This window comes from Macaca thibetana, chromosome X (genome assembly GCF_024542745.1).
Source record: "Macaca thibetana thibetana isolate TM-01 chromosome X, ASM2454274v1, whole genome shotgun sequence".
Lineage (NCBI taxonomy): Eukaryota > Metazoa > Chordata > Mammalia > Primates > Cercopithecidae > Macaca > Macaca thibetana.
Window position 1 is genome coordinate 125,069,531 of NC_065598.1, and position 23,208 is coordinate 125,092,738.

Consider the following 23,208-nt stretch of genomic DNA (forward strand, 5'->3'; position numbering starts at 1 on the left):
TTTATTGAGCACTTCTTTTGTCATGTTAAGAGCCTGATTACTTTATATTATTTAATCTTCACAGTAAGCCGAGGGAGTAGATTTATTATCCCCATTTTATAGGTGAGAAAATCAAGGCTTTGCAGTGTTCAATGATATGTCCAAGATCACTCAACTACTACGTATATGAGTCTGAATTCAAACCAAGGTCTTTTGATTCCCAAGTGCCGGGGTAGGTGGAAGACTGACTCATTCACCATAATTCAGTTACACCTTGGACGTTTCCATTGTTCCCCACTTTTTGTTGAGTGTGTATCTTTACCTACCATATGGATTATTTCCTCAGGGTTTGCTCCTAGCAGTGGAGTTGCTGGGTTAGTTACAGAGTGTACCTTTGGTTTTAAGGCTTTCCATCCCTATACCTGACTTGTTTCACACCAGCCACGCTCCCAGCCAGACTGGTCAGCCCTGGGGAGCTGACGTGACAGTGTCTCACTGGCAAGCAGCCCATCTTTCATAAGCACCTAGTGTGGGTGCCTGGATAGCTGCCAAGGGAGACCTAAAACAAAAATGAAGACCAATCCCTGCCGTCAAGGTTAATTTAATTGTCTTGTACCCTGGGCAAAACCAGCAAACAGGAAACCATCGGAGGGGCCAATGGGACAGGGCTGGAGCAGAGCACTAAGGCAGCCTGTCAGGGAGGGTGGAAGGAGCCCTCTTAGGCCTTGGGGAAAAGGCAAACATCTGCACTGGTGAGGAGGGTGGGAAGCCTTATGCTTTCTCCCAGGTAAAGGAGCTTGACAGTTTCTATATACAGGCAGCAGCACCCCCGACACAGGCTGCACACACAGTCACTCTAGCCAGCTAGCCTGTGAGCTGTCAGGCAGAAAGGTGGAGTGGCCCATCTCCCCAGTGCCCCAGAGAGGACTGGCAGTGGTGTAGCTGTGGGGCCATTGTTTGGAAAGCCAGGCAGCCATTAATGCTGCCGGCCTCTCCCCTCCTCACCTCGTTCACCCAGCTTCAGCCCATGCTAGCTAGGGTGCTGCAAGTCCCTGGGGTCCCACCTGTAGTCCTTTCATCATCTCAACCCAAGGAAGGCAGTCATTAAAGTGTGGATGAATGGCAGTATTGGATTATCCTTTTTTTTTTTTTTTCCTGAGATGGAGTCTTGCTCTGTCGCCTAGGCTGGTGTGCAATGGCGCGATCTCGGCTCACTGCAACCTCCACCTCCTGGGTTCAAGGGATTCTCCTGCCTCAGCCTCCTGAGTAGTTGGGATTACAGGCACCTGCCATCACACCAGGCTAATTTTTGTATTTTTAGTAGAGAGGGGGTTTCGCCATGTTAGCTAGGCTGGTCTCAAACTCCTGACCTCAGGTGATCTGCCCGCCTCGGCCTCCCAAAGTGCTGGGATTACAGGCATGAGCCACTGCACCTGGCCTGTTGGATTACCCTGATTTGAGGGGAGGGCTAGAACTGACTGTCCTGGCTTGAACACTGGTCCTGCCGAGACCCGCATCCAGGGATAGTCCTTAAAACAATTGTCTTCCTTATTCTTGAATTGCCACCAGAAACTGTGCTGTCCACCACATCTCATTTCCCTGGTCTGGGGCTGGCTTGCCAGGCTCAGGGAGTCAAGATCTGAGTGCTTGAGCTCTGGGTGGGCAGGTCAGCCTCTCTGAGGACCTCACCTCAAATACCACCACCCAGATGAGTGTCCTTGGCCATAAAAAAATGTCTTTCCAGGCCAGGCACGGTGGCTCACGCCTGTAATCCTAGCACTTTGGGAGGCCAAGGTGGGCGGATCACCTGAGGTCAGGAGCTCAAGACCAGCCTGGCCAACATAGTAAAACCCCGTCTCTATTAAAAATACAAAAATCAGCCAGGCATGGTGGTGTGCGCCTGTAGTCCCAGCTACTTGGGAGGCTGAGGCAGGAGAATCACTCGAACCCAGGAGGCAGAGTCTGCAGTGAGCAGAGATCGCACCACTGCACTCCAACCTGGGCAACAGAGTGAGACTCTGTCTCGGGGGAAAAAAAAAAAAAAAAAAAGTCTCTCTGCTGCCAAGGAAACAGCCCAGAGCTGGGGCGCTGGCAGTAGTGGCTCAGGACTGATGTTGTTAATGAAAGATTTTGAGGTGTGTCCCTGCTATAAAGAGCAGGCTCTGAGACTCCTCAGATATTTGGGGAGCTTTGAGTCTCAGGGTTCTATAAGTTCAAGAATTAGCCCTCTCTTTGCTCATGGAGTTGTCCCTGTCCCCACAGGATGTTGTTCTCTACTGCCTCCAGAAAGACAGTGAGGACGTGAATCACCGTGACAATGCTGGCTACACAGCCCTGCATGAGGCTTGTTCCCGGGGTTGGACCGACATCTTGAACATCCTGCTGGAGCACGGGGCCAACGTGAACTGCAGCGCACAGGACGGCACGAGGCAAGAGGGCTACATCTCCCCCGAGTCCTGCCCTCACTCCCAGCTCAGCCTCTCTCTCAAAAGACCTTGCCTGCTGCTGGCAGGGCATGGTGGCTCACGCCTGTAATCCCAGCACTTTGGGAGGCCAAGGCGGGCGGATCATGAGGTCTGCAGTTCAAGACCAGCCTGGCCAACATAGTGAAATCCCATCTTTACTAAAAATACAATAATTAGTTGGGTGTGGTGGCACGCGCCTGTAGTCCCAGCTACTCAGGAGGCTGAGGCAGGAGAATTGCTTGAACCCAGGAGGCGGAGGTTACAGTGAGCCGAGACCACACCATTGCACTCCAGCCTAGGTGACAGAGTGAGACTCCGTCTCAAAAAAAATAAAAAATAAAAAGTAAAAAAATAAAGACCTTGCCTCAACCTGAACCTTCGCAGCACACCAGACTGTGAGTTGCAGAGAGGCCTTGACAGGAGGAGTTTTGGAAAGACTTCTATAGGCTCGAGAGGGAACCAGTTTAGGGCAGGAGCCAATGAGTTAGTTCCCAGATGGTCAGACCACATCAGTTACTAAGGGGAGGCTGCGGTTGTCTAGGGATCATCGCATCATGTGCAGCTGTCACCAGGAAGACCACTCGGCCTTCCCTCAACTCATCCTGGTGGGGGACCTGTCTCAGACAGAATAGGAACTGGGAGGTTGACCTGAGGGTAATATCCAGATTTGATTTTTAAAATTTGATCTCTAGACACTGTAAGAAAAATATACCTGCTGTGTCTTGGAGAAATTGTACCCATTCTCCTCTGTTCTACCAGAGAGCCTACTTCCTGGGCAACTTAGAGACAGGAGCTGCAGATGCAGGAGGGGGCTCCACTTGGGTTCTGCCTGGCGTGTGGAACCATTCTGCTCATCTCTGCTCTCAGGGAGTCACCCAGGGCCTGCAGTTCGTATCCCTCTACAGCTGCCCCCTACCCCCTTTTTTTTTTTTTGAGATAGAGTCTCGCTCTGTTGCCCCGGCTGGTATGCAGTGGCACAATCTTGGCTCACTGCAACCTCTGCCTCCCGGGTTCAAGGGATTCTCCTGCCTCAGCCTTCCAAGTAGCTGGGACTATGGGTGCCCGCTGTGACGCCTGGCTAATTTTTGTATTTTTAATAGAAATGGGGTTTCACCATTTTGGCCAGGCTGGTCTCAAACTCTTGACCTCAAGTGATCCACCCGCTTTGGCCTCCCGAAGTGCTGGGATGACAGGCGTGAGCCACCGCGCCCGGCTCCCTGCAGCTGCCTGAACTCTATTGTAGGTCAAGGACCCATTCTCTAGTGAACTCCACAACTACCAATAGAGCTCCACTGTGCCATGGGAACTGTCCCAAGATGTCGGGGGAACGTCAGAGAGAGAGTAATGGCAGGGAGGAAAAGGGGGTGCAGACAGAGGAGGAGTTGGGGAGATGGTAGTGGAGAGTGGCAAGGCTACAGGTGGTTCCCCTGTCCTAAGTCTTAAACCATATTACACCAAGGTTACCTGGGGTCAGCTCAGTGTTTTCCCCTGGTGCGGTAGCCTTAAGTCTAGACACCCCAGTTCCCACTTGGGCCCTGTTATCCTCATCCTGTATCACCTCCATAGGCCAGTTCATGACGCGGTGGTCAACGACAACCTGGAGACCATCTGGCTCCTACTGTCCTATGGGGCCGATCCCACACTGGCTACCTACTCGGGTCAGACAGCCATGAAGCTGGCCAGCAGCGACACCATGAAGCGCTTTCTCAGTGGTAAGTGTGGTCCAGACTTGACACTGTTGTCCTTGGGGCCAGCCTCTGATTCCTGAACTTGTGAGGACATCCTCTTCATCTCCTTCCACCTTGAACAGCTCCCATGAGGGCCATCTGCACTCTTCACCTGCTTTCCTTCAAAGATCTCAAGAATCTCAGTTTGCTTGAAAAAGTCCAAAGGCCACTTCCTCTTATCCCCTTACTGCAAGTGTGTGCATCCTCTTCAGGGCCCTGGGAGCCCACAGGGAACTATTTCGTAGATAGGGATCTAGGGTGGGCCTCTGTGTGAGGGCAGCAGCCCCACTAGCAGACCTAGCTGGGGGACAGAATGTGTTGACCTGTGCTTTGAATGGGATGTCAGTTGCAACGAAGTGATACTTAGCATTTTGCTTATGTGTTTGCAATTTCTTGCTTGTAATCAAAGTAGAACCCCTGGGATGCTTCCCGAAGCTTCATTCTTTACAGCCCTTGCCTGTGGGAACTGTGGTGTTCCCTCTGCATCCCAGGGTCCCCCTTTCTTCCGTTCCTTTCTTTTCCTCCCTCACCTGCCCCTTCTGGAAAGTGTCTGGTGTTGAGGCCCATGGCAAGGACCACAAGCCAACATGCATTTATTTTCTCATTAGTGGATAGCAGCTGTTTGTCTGCAGTTAGATAGCTCTACTGAGTTGGGCAGGGGGAGGAAGGAAGGAGGGGAGACTAGCTTGGGCATGCTCAGTAGGAGTCTCCTCAGACTTGACCTCTGAATAAAGGAACCCCGCCTCTTATTGACATCACAGTTTGGCCCTTGCTCTAACAGTGACTTCTTCAGACTGCCTGAGCTGCAGAGCAGCTGGGAGTTTATCTCTGAACCTCCTTGGAGGCTGCAGTGTTTGTATTATGGTTAGAACCCCTCTCTGGCCAGGAGCCAACAGGACTAAGGATTGGCCCAAGGCTGCTCCCTCTTCTCACCCAGGCTTTGGCCCTAGTTAGTCCCGAACCACTACACCCCCAGATATATGGTTCCAGGCTCCCAACCAGGGGCTCATTTGTTTATCCGACAAAGGTTAAGTAGTTGATAATGGAGGAAGAAACAAAGAGGACCTAACTAAAGGCTCTTATGGAAGGCGAGGACTAGATAGGGGGTGAGGGGGACTAATGGGAGGCTGTTGTGGGAGATCTTGACTCCTGCTCAGCCAGCCTCCACCCACGTCTCAGTTGAGCTGACTAAACCTTGGAGCACAGGCCTCAGGCCTGTACAGCCTGACTAGCCTCTCCCAGGCCGGGGACAGGATGGCTGCCTTTTCTGTTTTCCCTCCCTCCAGCTCTGGGTTCCCAAGCCCCTGGCCTTGAGAGGCAGAGCAGCCTTGGAATGTTCATTCAGTCATTTGTCCTGGGCCAGTGGTGACTGTTGCTCCCCTTAGCTGAACCATCCCTAGGGGTGCAGGGCTCGGGGCAAGCCACCATTGGTGGCTCCCTCCCACATGCTGTGCACACACGCACTCTCTCTTAGACACATACACGTGCTATCTGCACTCCACTGGATTCCCAGGAAAATCTGAGACCAGCAAGCATCCAGACATCTTGATATGACAAAGGCACCACACACAGCTCTGTCTTTGAGAAACTGGTCTAGTCCCGAGGCCTCCTTAGGCTAGAAACTGCTGTCCTGAGGCTCTCGGGGCTCCTAGATCTAAATACCACTCTGACCACCTTAGTAAGCAGATGAACTCTTTGCTTCCCCAATCCCTTCTCCAAAACCCCAAAGGAGTTGGAATGTGGAGACCATTTTAAGTAGTTAAAAAATGAGAAATAGGCTGGGTGCAGTGGCTTATGCCTGTGGTCCCAGCACTTTGGGAGACTGAGGTGGGAGAATTGCTTGAGGCCAGGAGTTTGAGACCAGCCTGGGCAACATACGGAGACCTTGTCTCTGCAAAAAAAAAAATTAAAAAGTTAGCCAGGTATGGTGACTGCACTCCAGCCTGGGCAACAGAGTGAGACAGTGTCTCAAAAAAAAAAAAAAAAAGAAGAGAGAGAGAGAGAGAAATAAACATGTTTCTCTTATCTTTCTGTCTCCTCATCCCAACTACTAGCTATCTTTTGGTTTTGTTTTGTTTTTGGAGATGGAGTCTTGCTCTGTCTCCCAGGCTGGAATGCAGTGGCGTGATCTTGGCTAACTGCAACCTCCACCTCCTGGGTTAAGCGATTCTCGTTCCTCAGCCTCCTGAGTAGCTGTGATTACAGGCATTTGCCACCATGACTGGCTAATTTTTGAATTTTTAGTAGAGACAGGGTTTTGCCGTGTTGGCCAGGCTGGTCTTGAACTTCTGCTAGCCAGCTTTTTGACACCTCCTGAAACTAACTTGAATGCCAGTCTATGTTGCAGAATTCAAAGAAGATTTTTTTTTTTTTTTTTGAGATGGAGTCTCCCTGTGTCGCCCAGGCTGGAGTGCAGTGACGCAATCTCAGCTCACTGCAACCTCCGCCTCCTGGGTTCACGCCATTCTCCTACCTCAGCCTCCCAAGTACCTGGGACTACAGGCGCCCGCCACCACGCCCGGCTAATTTTTTTGTATTTTTAATAGAGACGGGGTTTCACCGTGTTAGCCAGGATGGTCTCGATCTCCTGACCTCGTGATCTGCCCGCCTCGGCCTCCCAAAGTGCTGGGATTATAGGCGTGAGCCACCGCGCCCAACCCCAGAGGAGACTTTCCTTAACTCTAGTATTTCAGATATGTGGGGTGTGTGTGTGTGTGTGTATGTATATGTGTCTATATATATTTGAGACAGAGTCTTGCTGTGTTGCCAAGGCTAGAGACTCCAGCACTTCCTAACTTGTCCTGGCTGAGCACCTTTATTTAGATTTGTTAAAAATTACTAGAGACAGGGTCTCGCTGTATCACCCAGGCTGGAGTGCAGTGGTACGATCATAGCTCAGTGCAGTTTCAAACTCCTGGGCTCAAGCAATCCTCCTGCCTCAGCCTCCCAAGTGGCTAGGACCACAGGTGTGTGCCACCGGTCCCAACTAATTTTGTATTTTATCTTTTTGTCGAGATACGGGGTGTTGCTATGTTGCCCAGGCTGGTCTGGAACTCCTGGGCTCAAGCCATCCTCCCTCCCGCCTTGGCCTCCCAAAGTGCTGGGATTACAAGTGTGAGCCACCACGCCCAGTCTTCATTTAGACCTTTTGCTCAATTTATGGGCATGGAACTGGCTTAATAATGGGAATCAGGAGCCAATGGGTTGCTATAAAGTACACCAGCTCTTTTCCATGCAAAGGCAGCCTGGGACCTTGGCCTACCACCCCAGGGAGGCAGGCACTGGTGGGAGTCAGCAGGCTCTCAAGAAGCAGGGGCACTTAGGCCCAAAGGCTGTTTGTAGGTTGTGTGAGAGGACAACACTCAGGGACTTTTTTAAAAATTGAGGTAAAATTTACCTAGCATAATCATTTTAAAGTAAACAATTCAGGCCGGGTGTGGTGGCTCACGCCTGTAATCCCAGCACTTTGGGAGGCCAAGGCGGGTGGATCACTTGAGGTCAGGAATTGGAGACCAGCCTGACCAACATGGTGAAACCCCGTCTCTACTAAAAATACAAAAGTTAGCTGGACCGTGGTGGTGCACGCCTGTAATCCCAGCTACTCGGGAGGCTGAGGCAGGAGAATTGCTTGAACGCAAGAGGTAGAGTTTGCAATGAGCCGAGATCACACCACTGCACTCCAGCCTGGGTGACAGAGCGAGACTCCGTTTCAAAAAATAATTAATTAAAAAAAAAATAAAGTGAAAAATTCAGTGGGATTTAGTACTTTTTTTTTTTTTTTCTGAGACAAATCTCACTGTTACCCAGGCTGGAGTGCAGTGGTATGATCTCAGATCACTGCAACCTCTGTCTCCCAGGGTCAAGTGATTCTCCTGCCTCAGCCTCCTGAGTAGCTACGACTATAGGTGTGTGCCACCATGCCTGGCTGATTTTATATTTTTAGTAGAGGTAGGTTTCACTGTATTGGCCAGGCTGGTCTCCAACTCCTGACCTCAAGTGATCCATCCGCCTTGACCTCCCAAGGTGCTGGGATTATAGGCGTGAGCTACAGCTCCCGGCCCATTTAGTACATTCCTAATGTTGTGCAGCCAACCTCGGGCTGTTTGGATGCCTTGGACTGAGTGTTTGGCTCTCATTTTTCATGCCTGTGTGCCTCCCTGCCAAATCTCCAGGAACCACTGGGTAGGCTGGTAGGGTGGCTGCAGGGAGCACCCGAGCATGGAGACTGGAGGCTGGGGAAACTTTTTCCTCCACTGTTCTACCTCCTCAGCCCCTACACCTAGATATATTTACATGGACTTCTGATGTATGTATGTATGTATTTATTTATTTCTGAGATGGAGTCTTGCTCTGTCACCAGGCTGGAGTGCAATGGCACAATCTTGGCTCACTGCAACCTCCGCCTCCTAGGTTCAACTGATTGTCCTGCCTCAGCCTCCCAACTAGCTGGGATTACAGGTGCCCACCATCATGCCCAACTAATTTGTTGTATTTTTAGTAGAGATGGGGTTTCACCATGTTGGCCAGGATGGTCTTGATCTCTTGACCCTCGTGATATACCCGCCTCAGCCTCCCAAAGTGCTGGGATTACAGGCGTGAGCCACCATGCCCGCCCTGATTTTAATTTTTTTACTTTGCTGTCTGGCCGAGGTATTTAAAATGCTTTTGGCTTTTTGTCCCCAAGCATTTGCTTGACTAGACCCTCTGTCGATTAATTGTCTTCATCCTCCCCTAGTGGAGTCCAACTGGGCAGAAAATGAAGAAGAATCCCTTTAGGGTGCACAGGGCTCTATTTTTGGTGGGAGGAAAAGGTGAGCATTAGCGTCAGGATTATGCCTCATATAGCACTTCCCTGGCTGTGTGCAAAGGCCCCTGTTCTGGAAAAGTTGTTGGGGGAATCAAATCCTTTCATTTTTTCTTTTTTCTTTTCTTTTCTTTTCTTTTTTTTTTTTTTTTTTTTTTGAGATGGAGTCTCGATCTTGTTGCCCAGGCTGGAGTGCAATGGCGTGATCTTGGCTCACTGCAACCTCCACCTCCTGGGTTCAAGCGATTCTCCTGCCTCAGTCTCCCAAGTAGCTGGGATTACAGACGCCCACCACCATGCACGGCTAACTTTGTTTTTTCAGTAGAGATGGGGTTTCACAGTGTTGGTCAGGCTGGTCTCGAACTCCTGACCTCAGGTGATCCGCCCGCCTTGGCCTCCCAAAGTGCTGGGATTACAGGCATGAGCCACTGCGCCCGGCAGTAAATCCTTTTCTAAGTACAAAGAAATGTCACTATGTTCCCGTATCCTGAAGTGAGTCCTTTTGTAAAGCAGAAGATAGATAATTCATCTGGGTTGTAAATGTAGATTTTCTTATATTGGATTGGCTTAAAGTGAGGCGCATTTCTCCTGAGATCATGAAGGATGGAGTGGCACTCCTTTATTCATTCGTTCATCCATCCATTTAGTGAGCACCTATTAGATTTCAGGTGCTGTCCTGAGTACAGGAGGCCAGACAGTGAACTCTTTCTATCTTATGCTTGGGCTTGGAGCGCCACACCATCCAAACTCCCTGAGAGGCCTCTGGAAGGCCTCCCCCTCTGGCCAAATTACAGGCAGGTATGTGACTGATTTACCTTTGTCCCTTTGAAGAAAAGAGCAATATCCAAGCTGGCTGAAGGAAAATAGACTTGTTTTTCCTCATCTGTCGGAAAGAATGTAGGGCTTACCCGGAGTTGATTCGATTTGGTTTGGGACATCAGAGGAAGTATCAGGACACTCTGCCTTCCACCTATGAAAGGGTTAGCAGTTTACCGCTTGAGGTCACTGAATCACAGGTTCTTGTTTTTCTCTGCCATATGACCCCATGTTGAAGACTACTTGTTTTTTGTTTTTCTAGCCTTTCATGTCCCTCAGCTGGTGAGTTAGTTAGAGGAGATGGGGAGGGGTATGATCAGACCCTGAGAAATAGACAAAGTGCTGGGGTAAGCCTCTTGAATTGAGGTGAGAGGCTCTATTCTTACCATGAGGCCTTAGGATGATTTTTATTTTTTAAAATTTATTTGTTTACTTATTTATTTATAGACAGGGTCTCATTTTGTTACCCAGGCTGGAGTGCAGTGGCACAATCTGGGCTCACTGAAGCCTCGACCTCCCACGTTCAAGCAGTCCTCCTGCCTCAGCCTCCCGAATAGCTGGGATTACAGGCACACATTACCACACCAAAATAATGTTTGCATTTTTTGTAGAGGCGGGTTTCACCATGTTACCCAGGCTGGTTTTGAACTCCTGGGCTCGGGATCTGCCTGCCCTGGCCTCCCAAAGCGCTAGGATTACAAGTGTGAGCCATTGCACCCAGCTCCTGCGGGTGCTTTTTTAAAAAAGAATTTATCGAGATGAAATTCATGCAACATGAAATCAACAATTTAAAAGGAAATAATTAGTCTGGTCACACTGGCTCACACCTATAATCCCAGCACTTTGGGAGGCCGAGGCAGGTAGATCACTTGAGCCCAGGAGTTCGAGACCATCATGGGCAACAAAGTGATTCCTCATCTTTACAACAACAACAACAAAAATTAGCTGGGCATATTGGCACATACCTGTGGTCCCCACTACTTGGAAGGCTGAGGCAAGAGGATCGCTTGAGCCCACGAGGTCGAGGTTCAGTGAGTCGTATTCATGCCACTGCACTCCGGCCTAGGTGACAGAGCAAGACCCTGTCTCAAAAAAATAAAGCAAACAATTCAGTGACATTTAGTATATTCACTACCTTGTGCAACCACCTCTATCTAGTTCCAAAACATTTTCTTTTTTTTCTTTCTTTTTGAGACAGAGTCTCACTCTGTCACCCAGGCTGGAGTGGTGCAGTGGCACGATCTTGGCTCACTGACACCTCCGCCTCCTAGATTTAAGCAATTCTCGTGCCTCAGCCTCCTGAGTAGCTGGGATTATAGACATGCACCACCACGCCCAGCTAATTTTTTTTTTTTTTTTTGAGATGGAGCCTCGCTCTGTTGCCCAGGCTGGAGTGCAGTGGCGCGATCTTGGCTCACTGCAGCTTCCACCTCCCGGGTTCACGCCATGCCATTCTCCTGCCTCAGCCTCCCGAGTAGCTGGGACTACAGGTGCCCACCACCACGCCCGGCTAATTTTTTGTATTTTTAGTAGAGATGGGGTTTCACCGTGTTAGCCAGGATGGTCTCAATCTCCTGACCTCGTGATCTGCATGCTTCAGCCTCCCAAAGTGCTGGGATTACAGGCGTGAGTCACCACACCCAGCCTCCCAAACATTTTCATCACCCCAAAATAAAACCCGACACCCATTAAGCAGCTGCTCCCCATTCCCCCTTCCTCCCTGCGCCCCGCCCAACCACTAATCTTTCTGTCTCTATGGATTTCCCTATTCTAGACATTTCATATCAATGGAATCATACAGTATGGGGCCTTTGTGTCTGGCTTCTTTCAGGTAGAATACTGTTTTCAAGGTCTAGCCGTGTGTTAGAAGGTTTCAATTCTTCATTCCTTTTTATGGCTGACTAATATTCTCTTATGTGGATATATACACCATTGATGGACATTTGGGCTGTGTTCCCCTTTTGGCTGCTTTGAATGGTGCTGCTGTGAGCATGCATGTACAAATACTTGTTTGAGTATCCATTTTCAGTTCTTTTGGGCATATACCTAGGAGTGGAATTACTGGACTTAGGGTACTTTTTCAAGGAAGGGATAAGAGAAAAGGGCTGGAAGCGTGGCTGGGGTGGGGGGAATCAAGGGAAAGGAAGGTCCCTCTTCATCTGGACTGTTTGTGAACGTCCGTGAGGAAATGGGAATGGAAGCCGCACCACTGACCAAATCTTGGAGCTCCTCCTGTGTGCCACTCATGAGCCTGTTTGAGGTTTAGCATCTTTGCTCATGCCAGTTAACTTTTGGCTGTCTCAAAAAGGCAAATTCACCTGCAAATGACAAAGATTGGTAGTCAGTGAAGAGAATTAGAGGAATGTGCCGGAGGCTTTGAAGGAAGTTCCCAGAGAGGAGCCCCAGGAATGTGGTGAGCTAGGGCTGCTCTGATGGAATCCTTGTGTGACCTCTTGTGGGGGGAGGGGGACATCAGTCATTTGAATGCATATGTTTTGGCATGTTGGTTAAGCAAGCACTTTCTAGTCTCGCCTTGTAGGAATTCCTCCCTCCTTTCCTCTCCGTATATTTATTAAGCTCTTACTATGTGCCAGGCACTGGGCTTAGGTATGGCAGAGACAATGGTAAACAGGACAGGCATGGTCGCTGTCTTTTTAGAACTTATGCTCTCACTCCATAATCTCCCATGACACCTTACACAGGGCTAGCACAGAAGAGACACCCACTTAACTGACACATGTTTCTGGAAGAAACTACTTCCAACCCTCAAGTGACATGGGGCACAGAGGAGCACCTGAGCCGACAGAGGGACTGCAGTTGTTTTACAGGGAGTGCACAGAAGATCTAATGTGCATGACTAGAGGTGTCCCACTCTGGTTGCTCAGCCATGACTCTGAAAGCTTCTCTCTGGCTGTCTTTTCCTACTGGGGGAAATCCTGCATCACCTAGAAGGTTGCTAAAGAAATGAATCATTTCAGTAGCTCACAATGCTAATAGGTGTTCTTGTTGATAGGATGATCCCAAAGGGATATTGGGTCATGGTAGTGCTTCCCATTGGGGGAAACTCGCTCTGCTTCTTTAAGTTGGCTGCCAACTTCCTCCTGGGATTTGCTTTTCAGGGGGCACTCTCACCTCACCTGTGCCCTTTGGACTGTCTCCTGTCTGGTTGCCCAGGTATCACCTGAGGGCTGGTGGCAATCATACACAACTTAGTCAGCTTGCCAGTTGTACAGGGTGTGGCATATTGGCTGAGCCATGTACCCAGAGATGATACAGTTGGATTTGTCGCAAAAGCCAATGGACCTGCTTTTTGTCCAGGTAGGACTAAGAGGTGAAACAATTCCACTAGATAGTGCCTAGCTAGGAAATGAGGAGGCTAAGGGGTGGCCTTAGCCTCCTCATTTGTCTTGCCTTGTCTGTAGAGCAAGTAAACAAAAGATTGTTAAAACTTTTATTGTGGTCAAATACATAGAACCCAAAGTTTACTATTTTAACCATTTTAAAGTGTGCAATTAAGTGATAGTAAGTACATTCACAATGTTGTGCAACTACCACCAGTATCTAGTTTTGAAACTTTGCCATAATTTTAAAGGAAAATCCCGTCCCCATTAAGCGTCCCCTCCCTCTCCCCCCCCCCCCCGCCCCCCAGGCCCTGGCAACCACCAATCTGCTTTCTTCTGTCTCTATGGGTTTGCCTCTTCTGGACATTTCATCTCAATGGAATCATACAATATGGGACCTTTGGTGTCTGGCTTCTGTCACATAGCATCCATGTGGGTAGCATGTGTCAGAATCTCCTCTTAAAGGCTAAATAATATTCTACTGTATGGATATACCACATTTTTGTGTGTTTATCCATTCATCCATTGATGGATGTTTGGGTTGTGTCCACCTTTTGGCTGCCATGAATAGAATTGCTATGAATGTGCGCACAGACAGGTACTTGTCTGATAACCTGTTTTTAGTTCTTTTGGGAGTGGAATTGCTAGGTCATATGGTAAGGCTGTGTTTTACCTTTTGAGGAATGACCAAACTTTTCCACAGCAGCTGAACCACTGTATATTTCCATCACAAATTTCATCAGTTGATGGTCATTTGGATTGTTTCCACCTTTTGGTTTTTGTGAGTGGAGTTGCTGTGAACATTCCTGTATAAGGGTTTGTGTTTGCTTGTTTGTTTTGAGACAGAGTCTTGCTCTGTCGCCCAGGCTGGAGTACAATGGCACGATCTTGGCTCACTGCACCCTCCGCCTCCCAGGTTCAAGAGATTCTTGTGCCTCAGCCTCCTGAGTAGCTTGGACTACAGGTGTGTGCCACCACGCCTGGCTAATTTTTATATTTTTAGCAGAGACTGGGTTTCGCCATGTTGGCCATGGCTGGTCTCAACCTCCTGACCTCAGATGATCCACCCACCTCAGCCTCCCAGGGTGTTGGGATTACAGGCGTGTGCCACTGTGCCCTGCCTCATGTGTAAGTTTTTGTTTGAACACCTGATTTCAGTTCTTCAGGATATATACCTAGGAGTGGAAGCAAAAGGATTTTATGAGGATAAACCTGGCCATTTCCCCATGTTCTTCAAAGATGAACCAGAAGGACTTACGCTTATTTATATTACTATAAATTGGAGAGATTGTGATTCGATAAATGAACATTGTGACCAGCAGGGAATTAAAATCCTGGGATAGGTCTAAGATTCTGCTTGCAGGGTTAAAGCTCTACACCATGTAAAGTGGAGGTCCCAAACCTGAATGCCTTCAGGCTTAAAAGGGAGAAGCAGGCTGGGTGGGGAGTGGCGAATTGGAGCCAGCATGTGTTGCTATTCCCTCCAGCCAGCTGTTGACATGCAGGAATTTGGACACAATGTTGACAGATCAGATTTTTTTTTTTTCCACAGAAATATTGGGAAATCTGGATTTTTAAGTGAAAATTTAAATTTAAAATTTAAAAATGTTGGAAGTGGGGCCAGGCGGGGTGGCTTATGCCTGTAATCCCAGCACTTTGGGAGGCCGAGGTGGGAGGATCGCTTGAGCTCAGGGGTTTGTGATCAACCTGGGCAACATGGGGAAACCCCATCCTCTACAAAAAATGTAAAAAAAGTATTAGCCAGGTGTGGTGGTGCACACCTGCAGTCTCAGTTACTCGGGAGGCTGAGGTGGGAGGATCACTTGAGCCTAGGAGTTCAAGGTGCCATGAGCTATGATCATGCCACTGCACTCCAGTCTGGGTGCCAGAGCAAGACCCTGACTCCTAAAAAAAAAAAAAAATTAAAATGTTGGAAGCACATGGGGATTTTTTTTTTTCTTTTCTTTTAAAGTACTGGGTCAAACACCAGGCAGTCAGTGGGTTAGATTGGTCTCCTGTCCCCTTGTTTGCAGTCTCTGACTGAGAACAGGAAGTGTGTGTCTCTCTCATCACTCCTGGCCTCTCTTGTGGTCCTTCCTTCCCTTTTCCCGTTCCGTTAGCCCCATATGCATGGACTTCACTTGGGCATTCCTTCCCCAGCCTAACCTCCTTGTCTCACTGCCTGCTCTTCTTTCATCAGATCACCTCTCGGATCTTCAGGGCCGGGCAGAGGGTGATCCCGGTGTATCCTGGGATTTTTACAGCAGTTCTGTGTTGGGTAAGTTTTAAGTGGGATTCTTCCCACCCTCTTCTCAAGGACAGGAGTAGCCCTGTGGTGGTATCCCTTCTTCACCTTTTAGTGGCTTACAGACCCTTTCAGACCGAACCCAAACCCGAACCCATCCTCCCCTGCAGACTCAGAAGTCATTTGCCGAAACCAGGAAATGCAGCACTGATTTGGACACAGCCATCCCTCACTAGCCCTCTACCACTCCCCACCCTGGGCATTTAAAAAATTATCTTTCTTCTGAGGTCCCTTTCTTCTCCCTGGCTTTGTCTTAACCCTGCCAGAAGCCCCTATGAGCATTGTCACCTATTCCAGTATTGCTGACACTCAAGAGGGACCCCACCCGTCACCTGACAGCTACCATTCCCTCCCTACCCTGCCCCCATGATGCACACGCAGTTTTCGAAATAGCTACTGTCTTCCGAAGCCCTTAGCCTTCTGGCCGCAGCTTTCCTCTCTTGGAAGACTAGCACGTCTTTATCCATGGTGGTCATCTAGCATTCGTCCTTTGGGCTAGGGGCTGAAGATGAAAGGAAACACCCACTCCTACCCTTGGGGGAAGCTGGAGGGGAGAAAGTCAGGATGGAATGCAACCAGCCACACCCAGAATGTGGGCTGGGGAAAGGAACCCGCCGAGCCCCCTCTGGGCTTTGTGGGAGCCCTGCAGGCAGTGAGATGGCTTGGGAAAGCTGCAGCTAGAGAAGGACAGGTGTTTTTACCTTGCCCTTGTCTGCTGATAGTATCTTCAGGCTTCCATCTCCCAACAGCTGGGCAGCTCATCCTTGATGTCACCTTGCTTTTGCCGGTTGGAGGGGGGAGGAATATAATAAATCTCTGGCCACACAATGATTTCTTTCAGGACTAGAACTTTCATGTGCCCTCTGAAGGATGTGAGCCATGGGACCGGCAAACCTCATCCCTGACTAGGGGCCTGTGGCCTTGTCATTTACCTCCCAACTACCACCCCCCCATGCCCCTTTATCTGCTTGGCTCATTTCTTTTCTTCGGTTTTGTACATGTATCTGAGTCCTAATCCCCTATATGCTCCTCTTACAGAGGAAAAAGACGGGTTTGCCTGTGACCTCCTACATAATCCTCCTGGGAGCTCTGATCAAGAAGGAGACGATCCAATGGAGGAGGATGATTTCATGTTCGAACTCTCAGACAAGCCTCTTCTCCCTTGCTACAACCTCCAAGTGTCAGTGTCCCGTGGGTAAGTGTCTGAGAGATCCAATGGCGACTAAGTGCCAGGATCCTGGCAACAGTGGACTGGGAAAGTGGAGTTCTCCAGGAGGAAGTGAAGACCTGGCCAACAAGTGCCATTACACATGACAAAGGCTAACCTGCCCTTTTAGCCCAGAGTAGTCATGTTCAAACTAGAGGCTACAGGCTCCATGGACATTGACTATCTGCATTTCCTGAACCTTAAATCTAGATTCTCTCTCAGAAGGCTTTTTTGCACTGTTACTGGGTATAAAAGATAATCTGAGAGATACTTGGGCCGATGAACTGCTAGAATCTTTGGAACATTTTTGTAGTTTCTGAGGGTAAACAGATAGAATATTTGAAATTGAGATTGTTGGAAAAGCCAGGACATATGGTTGCCGTAGCCGTGGGGCCACTGGGGTCCTTCAGTAATCTACAGCCTAGTTTCTCAGTGCCATAATGTTAGTAGCGCGGTGGTGCCAACATTGTCAGCCTAGATGACTATGCATATTATGTTGGGGATCACCCATTCATTTAAGGAGACTAGAATATAGAATATGCCTGACACGTAACATTAGATTGAACCCAATTTAATATTTATTTGATGGTTCTGGAGGGAGTTCGACAGCCGGCAGGGCCATGGTTCTTGTTGGGTTTCCCCACATGTCAGTGTGTGGAAGTGCTGGTTGAGAGAAGAAGAATGCAGGCTCAACTGCCCTTTTGTTCTTAGCCTCCATGATTTTTTTCTCTCTGATTGGTGTCTTCATGTATTTCAAATACTTTTCCAAACAATTGTAAGGATAATTTTTCTTTGATATCTATTTTTTGAATGTCAACTCTATGTTAAAAACCTGTGAACCAGTGGCCGGGCATGGCCGGTGTAATTCCAGCACTTTGGGAGGCCAAGGCGGCTGGATCACTTGAGGCCAGGAGTTCGAGACCAGCCTGGCCAACATGGTGAAACCTCGTTTCTACTAAACATAAAAATTAGCTGGATGTGGTGGTGGGCACCTGTCATCCCAGTTACATGGGAAGCTGAGGCAGGAGAATTGCCTGAACCTGTGAGGCGGGGCTTGCAGTGAGCTGAGATTGCCCACTGCACTCCAGCCTGGGCGACAGAGTGAGACTCTGTCTCAAAACAAAGTAAAATAAAATAATAAAATAAGCCAGTGAACCACCATGATGTACACAGGATAGGGAGCTGGGTAGACGATGGATGAGGAGGTCTTTAAGTGAGAGCCTCTGTTTAGGGCTCTAATCATTAGACCACAGTTTCTTTGCATTCCCTGCCCTCCCTCCGCCCCCCCCACCAACTGCCCCACACACATGGCCTGATCAGAATAAAAATAGCATATATGATGGCACTAGTAGGGATCAAGTTTCAGGGGCTTTTGGTCCTTATTCTTCTGGACATAAGCTGATCCCTGAGGGCAGGGCGGGGCCTCTGGGATATAGTATTGCAGGGTTAATTAATTCCTCCGATGTATTCAGCACCTCCCTCTCTGAAACAGGATCTTGGGCTTCAGGCAGTAAAAGGACCAGGGTAGTCTGCATTAGGTACGGACAGAACACGGGCCACAGAGGGCTGCGTGCCCCTCAGCGAGCCGGGTGGCAGGCATGTGGTTAGCCCAGAGCCTGGTAGCAGCAAAGCTGGTTTTCCTGACGTGACATCCTCTAACGCTCGCTCTAGAGCTGCCTTTCCCCAAAGCTGCAGCACACTGTGAAAATGTCTGTTCTTCAAGAAGTTGGGGGTGCGGTTGCTAGCGTAGAATGATGCCTCTGAGGCCCTATGGGGTGCAGAAGGGCCTTTTGAATCACGAAAGCAAGACTGAATTCTCATCACTAGTGTGAATGTTCTCAGGGCTTTTTTCCCATTCTTTGGAAGTGATGGTCCAAGTGTATATGATATCTGTAGTCTCCTTTTCTTAACCCAGAGCACTCCATTTCCTAATCATGTGAGATAAGAGCCTGCTGTCATTTGGGAGAAATGTTCCATTTTAGGGATGAGGACTGTGGGTCTGGTTAGATGTTTAAGGCACTGGAACAGAACATTTGATTCTATAAACATGTCTTAAACAGCTGCACCAGGTCAAACCCTGGGGACCAGAACTCAGCTCTGGCCTTCAAAGAATCCACCGTCTAGTGCAGTAGACAGACAAGTATATAATTAACTCTAATAAAAGACAAAATATCCTAAGCAGATTTATTGTAAACAAACAAACAAACAAACAAAAACTTCCAGTAGTTTCAGAAGGGTGCCAAATACAAAAAGTTCCAGTCCAACCTGAGCCCCCATTGCTATGCTGCAGAGTGAACCACAGTTTAAGGTTCTTTTGCAATCCTTTCAGAAATGGGCTTTGTTAGTAATATTACAATAGGGATGTGAATCAAATGCCAGGAGACCATGGGAGATGGAGGAACAATGAGTTACACCAGGGGAAGGTTTCACAGGTGATACAGTATCTACCTGAGCTGGGCCGGGAAGGAGAGAAGGATGGAGAGCAAGGCACTGAAACATACAAGTTCAGAAAGTAGGGGGAGTCCTTTATCATGTGGCTGGTGCTTGGAGGGGTGGGGGATACAATGTGGCGTGTGTGTGTGTGTGTGTGTGTGTGTGTGTGTGTGTGTGAGAGAGAGAGAGAGAGAGAGAGAGAGAGAGAGAGAGAGAGAGAGATTGGGTAGACATTGGGCTGAAGAGGTTAGAAGGTCTTATATCATGCTAGTGGCTGGGCATGGTGGCTCATGCCTGTAATCCCAGCACTTTGGGAGGCTGAGGCGGGTGGATCACTGGACGTCAGGAGTTTGAGACCAACCTGGCCAATATGGTGAAACCCCGTCTGTACTGAAAATACAAAAATTAGCCAGGCGTGGTGGTGTGCGCCTGTAATCCCAGCTACTCAGGAGGCTGAGGCAGGAGAATCGCTCGAACCGGGGAGACGGAGGTTGCAGTGAGCCGAGATCGCGCCACTGCCCTCCAGCCTAGAGACTGTGTCTTGGGGAAAAAAAAAGAAGAAAACCATAATGGTGACAGAAGATCCAATGAGGGTGGGTGGGGGTGCAGAAGAGTGACTCTTGGCAAAGGGAAACTGGTTGGGAGGCTGACAAGACGGAGCCCAGGCCAGAAGTGGCAAAGGCTGGAACTGGGATAGTGGAATAGCGAGGAGGGAAAACCCTGTGAACCGGGACCACTCATGTGGGGAGGCAGCGCTTCTTCCCGCATTAGTCAATGTAAGCGTTTGGCCCGGGATCAGCCTCTCCAGCACCCCTCCCAGCTGTCCCTAGGCTGCCACCCAGTCGGGTGTGCTCAGCAAAGTCAGACTCCGACTCTCTGTAATGTGAGCTCTGGCCCTGCAGAAACGATGGTGCTGCCGGAGAAAACACTCGTCTAATGCATTCCAGAGCCAAAGAGAAATGCCTTTTGGATTACCCGCAGTTTAGGCCTTTCTCCACGGCTCCCCCTCTGCTGGGGAAGGTCTTGGAGCACAAGGAGGCCAGGGAAGCTAGAGTGAGAACAGGAGAGGGAAGCCAGCCAGGGTTGGCAGGGGCGGGAGTCGGGGGAAAGACTGGTCCCAATAGATGGCAAATGCCAGGTCACAGGGGTACAGGGTAAGTCCCCAAGAAGCCTGCTAAGAGTTTTAGGTTCTAGAAAGCCCCTTTCCCTCCTGCTTGTGTTATTTTGGAAGAGGTGGTCACCGACTGCGTGCTTGCCATTTAGCTGAAAGCTGGGCCAGGCATTGCAGGGGACAGAAGACATTTGCCTCAGCTATACCCAAGGAGCCTGTGGTTTAGCAGGGGACAGGGGAGCCAGACTGGCAGTGAGTTATAATGGGGAACACTGGTGGTCACACAGCCTTTGTGGACTTTGCAGAGTGTTCTGGGTCAGTGCCCCCACCGCTTCCTCTAGCTCCTTCCATAACTCCCATCCTTGCCTTTGCAGGCCCTGCAACTGGTTCCTCTTTTCTGATGTCTTGAAGAGGCTGAAGCTTTCCTCGAGGATCTTTCAGGCCCGGTTCCCGCACTTTGAAATCACCACCATGCCCAAGGCTGAGTTCTACAGGCAGGTGGCCTCCAGTCAGCTGCTGACCCCTGCTGAGAGGCCTGGAGGCTTGGACGACAGATCCCCCCCAGGCTCCTCTGAGACTGTGGAGCTGGTGCGGTACGAGCCAGACCTACTTCGGCTCCTAGGGTCTGAGGTGGAATTCCAGTCTTGCAACAGTTGACCGGGAAAACAGCCCCTCCTCTTCTTCTTTCTCCTTCCGAGTTCGCCCTTCCCCCACCTCCTTGTCTTTCCCCCACCGAGCACCAGACTGCAGAATGAGGCAATAATATGGACCAACAAGAAGCCGCCTTATCAATGCCAGCATTAGCGACTGGACTGTTTTTGTTTTTTTGGTTACAATTAGTTCTCATCTCCCTGTCGTCGTCATTGTTATCGTGGTTGGTGATGGGGGTGGAAAGTTGAACTCCACGTCTGAGGACAAGAGGTCCCGGGGGTGGTGGGAGGTGGCGCTGGGGTCCCTTGGACTGGCCTCCTTGTTTATGACCAAGATCAAACCTGGGCCCTGGGTGGCCTTGGCCTGTCCCGAGGAGAAATGAGAAAATCCCAGATCTCTGAGCGCCCCCCAACTCCATTCCCCTGTGTTCTTCTGTCTTCTGTAGTATTTATTTTATTAGTATTTAATTTGTATTGTTTCATTGGTTTCTGATAAGTCTGTATCACTGTGACGATTTGAGACAACTTGTTGTATTGAGGGACTTTCTGTACCTCCTTTTCTTTTTCTTTGTTGATGAGCTCTGACAAAGCTATTCCCAGGTGTTTTTTCCCCCACTGGGGAGGGGGTGGGGAGGAATGGGGTGGGGGGACATGGACTTGTGACTAACGAAGCTGGCTGCTGCTGGCCCAGGGCTGGGGGCTTGGGGGTAAATCCTGAGGCTTTGGTGCTCCCCCACCCGCCCCCTCCCGCCTTTTGCAGCAGCCCTGCTATCTTGAGATTAGTGTTGACGGGGAGGGGAGGATTGTGAGGTGCGGGGTTAATAAATTACTCTAATAAAGGAGCGTGGAGAAGGGATCTGAGGGGTGAGGGTGCCCCCTCCTCATGCCTTCTTCACTGCCCCCCCTCAGAGTGCACAATACGAGTTTGTTCCTGCCTCCACTCCCCCACCCCGTTCTGGCCTCCCTGTCTCAAGATACTGAGCCTCTCACCTCCCAGCCCTTATCACCCCCATCCCTGCCCCTTTTCAGACTCATAGCACCCGTTTCCTCCCTCTCCTCCTTCCTCCTCCCTCAGCCCCCCATTCTCCTTGGGAATCTGCAGAGGGCTCTGGGACTGACTGCCAGATGTGAAATCCAGGTGTCAGCTGTTTCCTAGGCAAGGGCAGGAAAGTGGTCTCCAGCCCTTGCTCCACTCCTGCCTGGGGGCCTGGGGCTGAGTGGTGGCCCCGCCTGGCCTCCCCCGGCCTCCTGGCCTCCTCCTGGCCTCCGGGCCTCCAGCGCTGGGTTTGTCGAGTGAGAGAGAGAGAGGAGCTTGGGTTGCTTCCCTGTCCCCACCCCCTCTGTGGCATTGTCCCTCCCACTCTTCTTATTTTTCTACCAATTGCTATTTTTCCGAACAATCCTTGTAGAGTATGTACCATCCAAAGGCAGGAGGGCCTCGCCGTGGCCGGCTCTGGTTGGAGATGGTACAGTTTTATTGTACAGGTGCTAAAACAACAACAACAAAAAAAGAAAATGGAAAAAAAAAAAAAGATTAAAAAAAAAAGGAAAAAAAAAGCCAGTTTGAGGATGGGACAATCTGTTCTCTAGAGGCTCCTGAGCCATGCGGGAGCATTGGTGGTTATTTTCTTTGTATTGTGTTTGTTCTTTGTTCCTGGGGGAGAAGTTCTCAGCCCCTTCTATAGGACTGCTCCCCACCCCCACCGTACTGCCCAGTTGGTTTTGAACAGTTGTTTTCCCTTTTTAAGAAAAAAAATACATATATATATACATACATATATATATATATATATATAAAGTTGAGGGGTTTTGGACTTTAATTTGTTGGTTTTGTTGGGGTTCCTGGTATTGTGTAGTTTATTTCATGTTCTGTTTGCCTTTCCTTTTTTCGCATTTGGGTGTATATTCTGGCTGCCCTTTATGTTTCATTTTAAGCAACTGGCTGTGGAGTCAAAAACACTTGCATACTGAAAAACCTGTGTCAGGGCTTCTGTCTCCCGTCTCTCTTTTTCTCTCCTCCCCTTTGGGACTTTTTGGTGGTTTCAGAAGGTGGGCATTGTGATTCAGTAAATAGGGAGTCCCCACCATCCTGCTTTGCAGCTGTGGGTCCCGAGAGGTACGATGAATGAAGGCAAGGTGGAGTGACTAGTGAACGTTGGGTCACGATCTAGAAAGAAAAAGAAAGGGGCAAATCCTGGGGGCGGGGCCAGTGGGGCAAATGGAGCATCTGGCTCCTGTTGCTTTGGTTTGGAGTTGAAGCAGGTGCCTGGGCAGTCCTTGTTTCCATAGGAGTAACAGGGTTGGAGGAAGTAGCCCTCTCTTTGGTGGCTGTGGGAATAAGCCTCAAGGAAGTCCTCTGCCTGCCCTGGG

General features: G+C 49.5%; 2 protein-coding genes across 9 annotated transcripts in view; both read left to right on the top strand.

Annotated features, from left to right (window-relative positions):
* The window catches only part of BCORL1 (BCL6 corepressor like 1), a 76,735-nt gene extending 53,910 nt beyond the window's left edge, over positions 1-22,825 (top strand). For 7 of the 8 annotated variants that reach the window (XM_050777436.1, XM_050777439.1, XM_050777433.1 and 4 more), the window contains one exon: positions 2,242-3,817. In XM_050777436.1, coding sequence (XP_050633393.1) covers positions 2,242-2,514 — 273 coding nt within the window. In that variant the 3' untranslated portion in view covers positions 2,515-3,817. Of the gene's footprint in view, positions 1-2,241; positions 3,818-4,010; positions 4,157-15,332; positions 15,411-16,475; positions 16,633-20,562 lie in introns of those variants that run through there. The other variant, XM_050777440.1, reaches the window with a different exon arrangement.
* RAB33A (RAB33A, member RAS oncogene family) overlaps positions 1-23,208 on the top strand; it is a 227,423-nt gene that overhangs the window by 76,258 nt on the left and 127,957 nt on the right. The window lies entirely within an intron of this gene.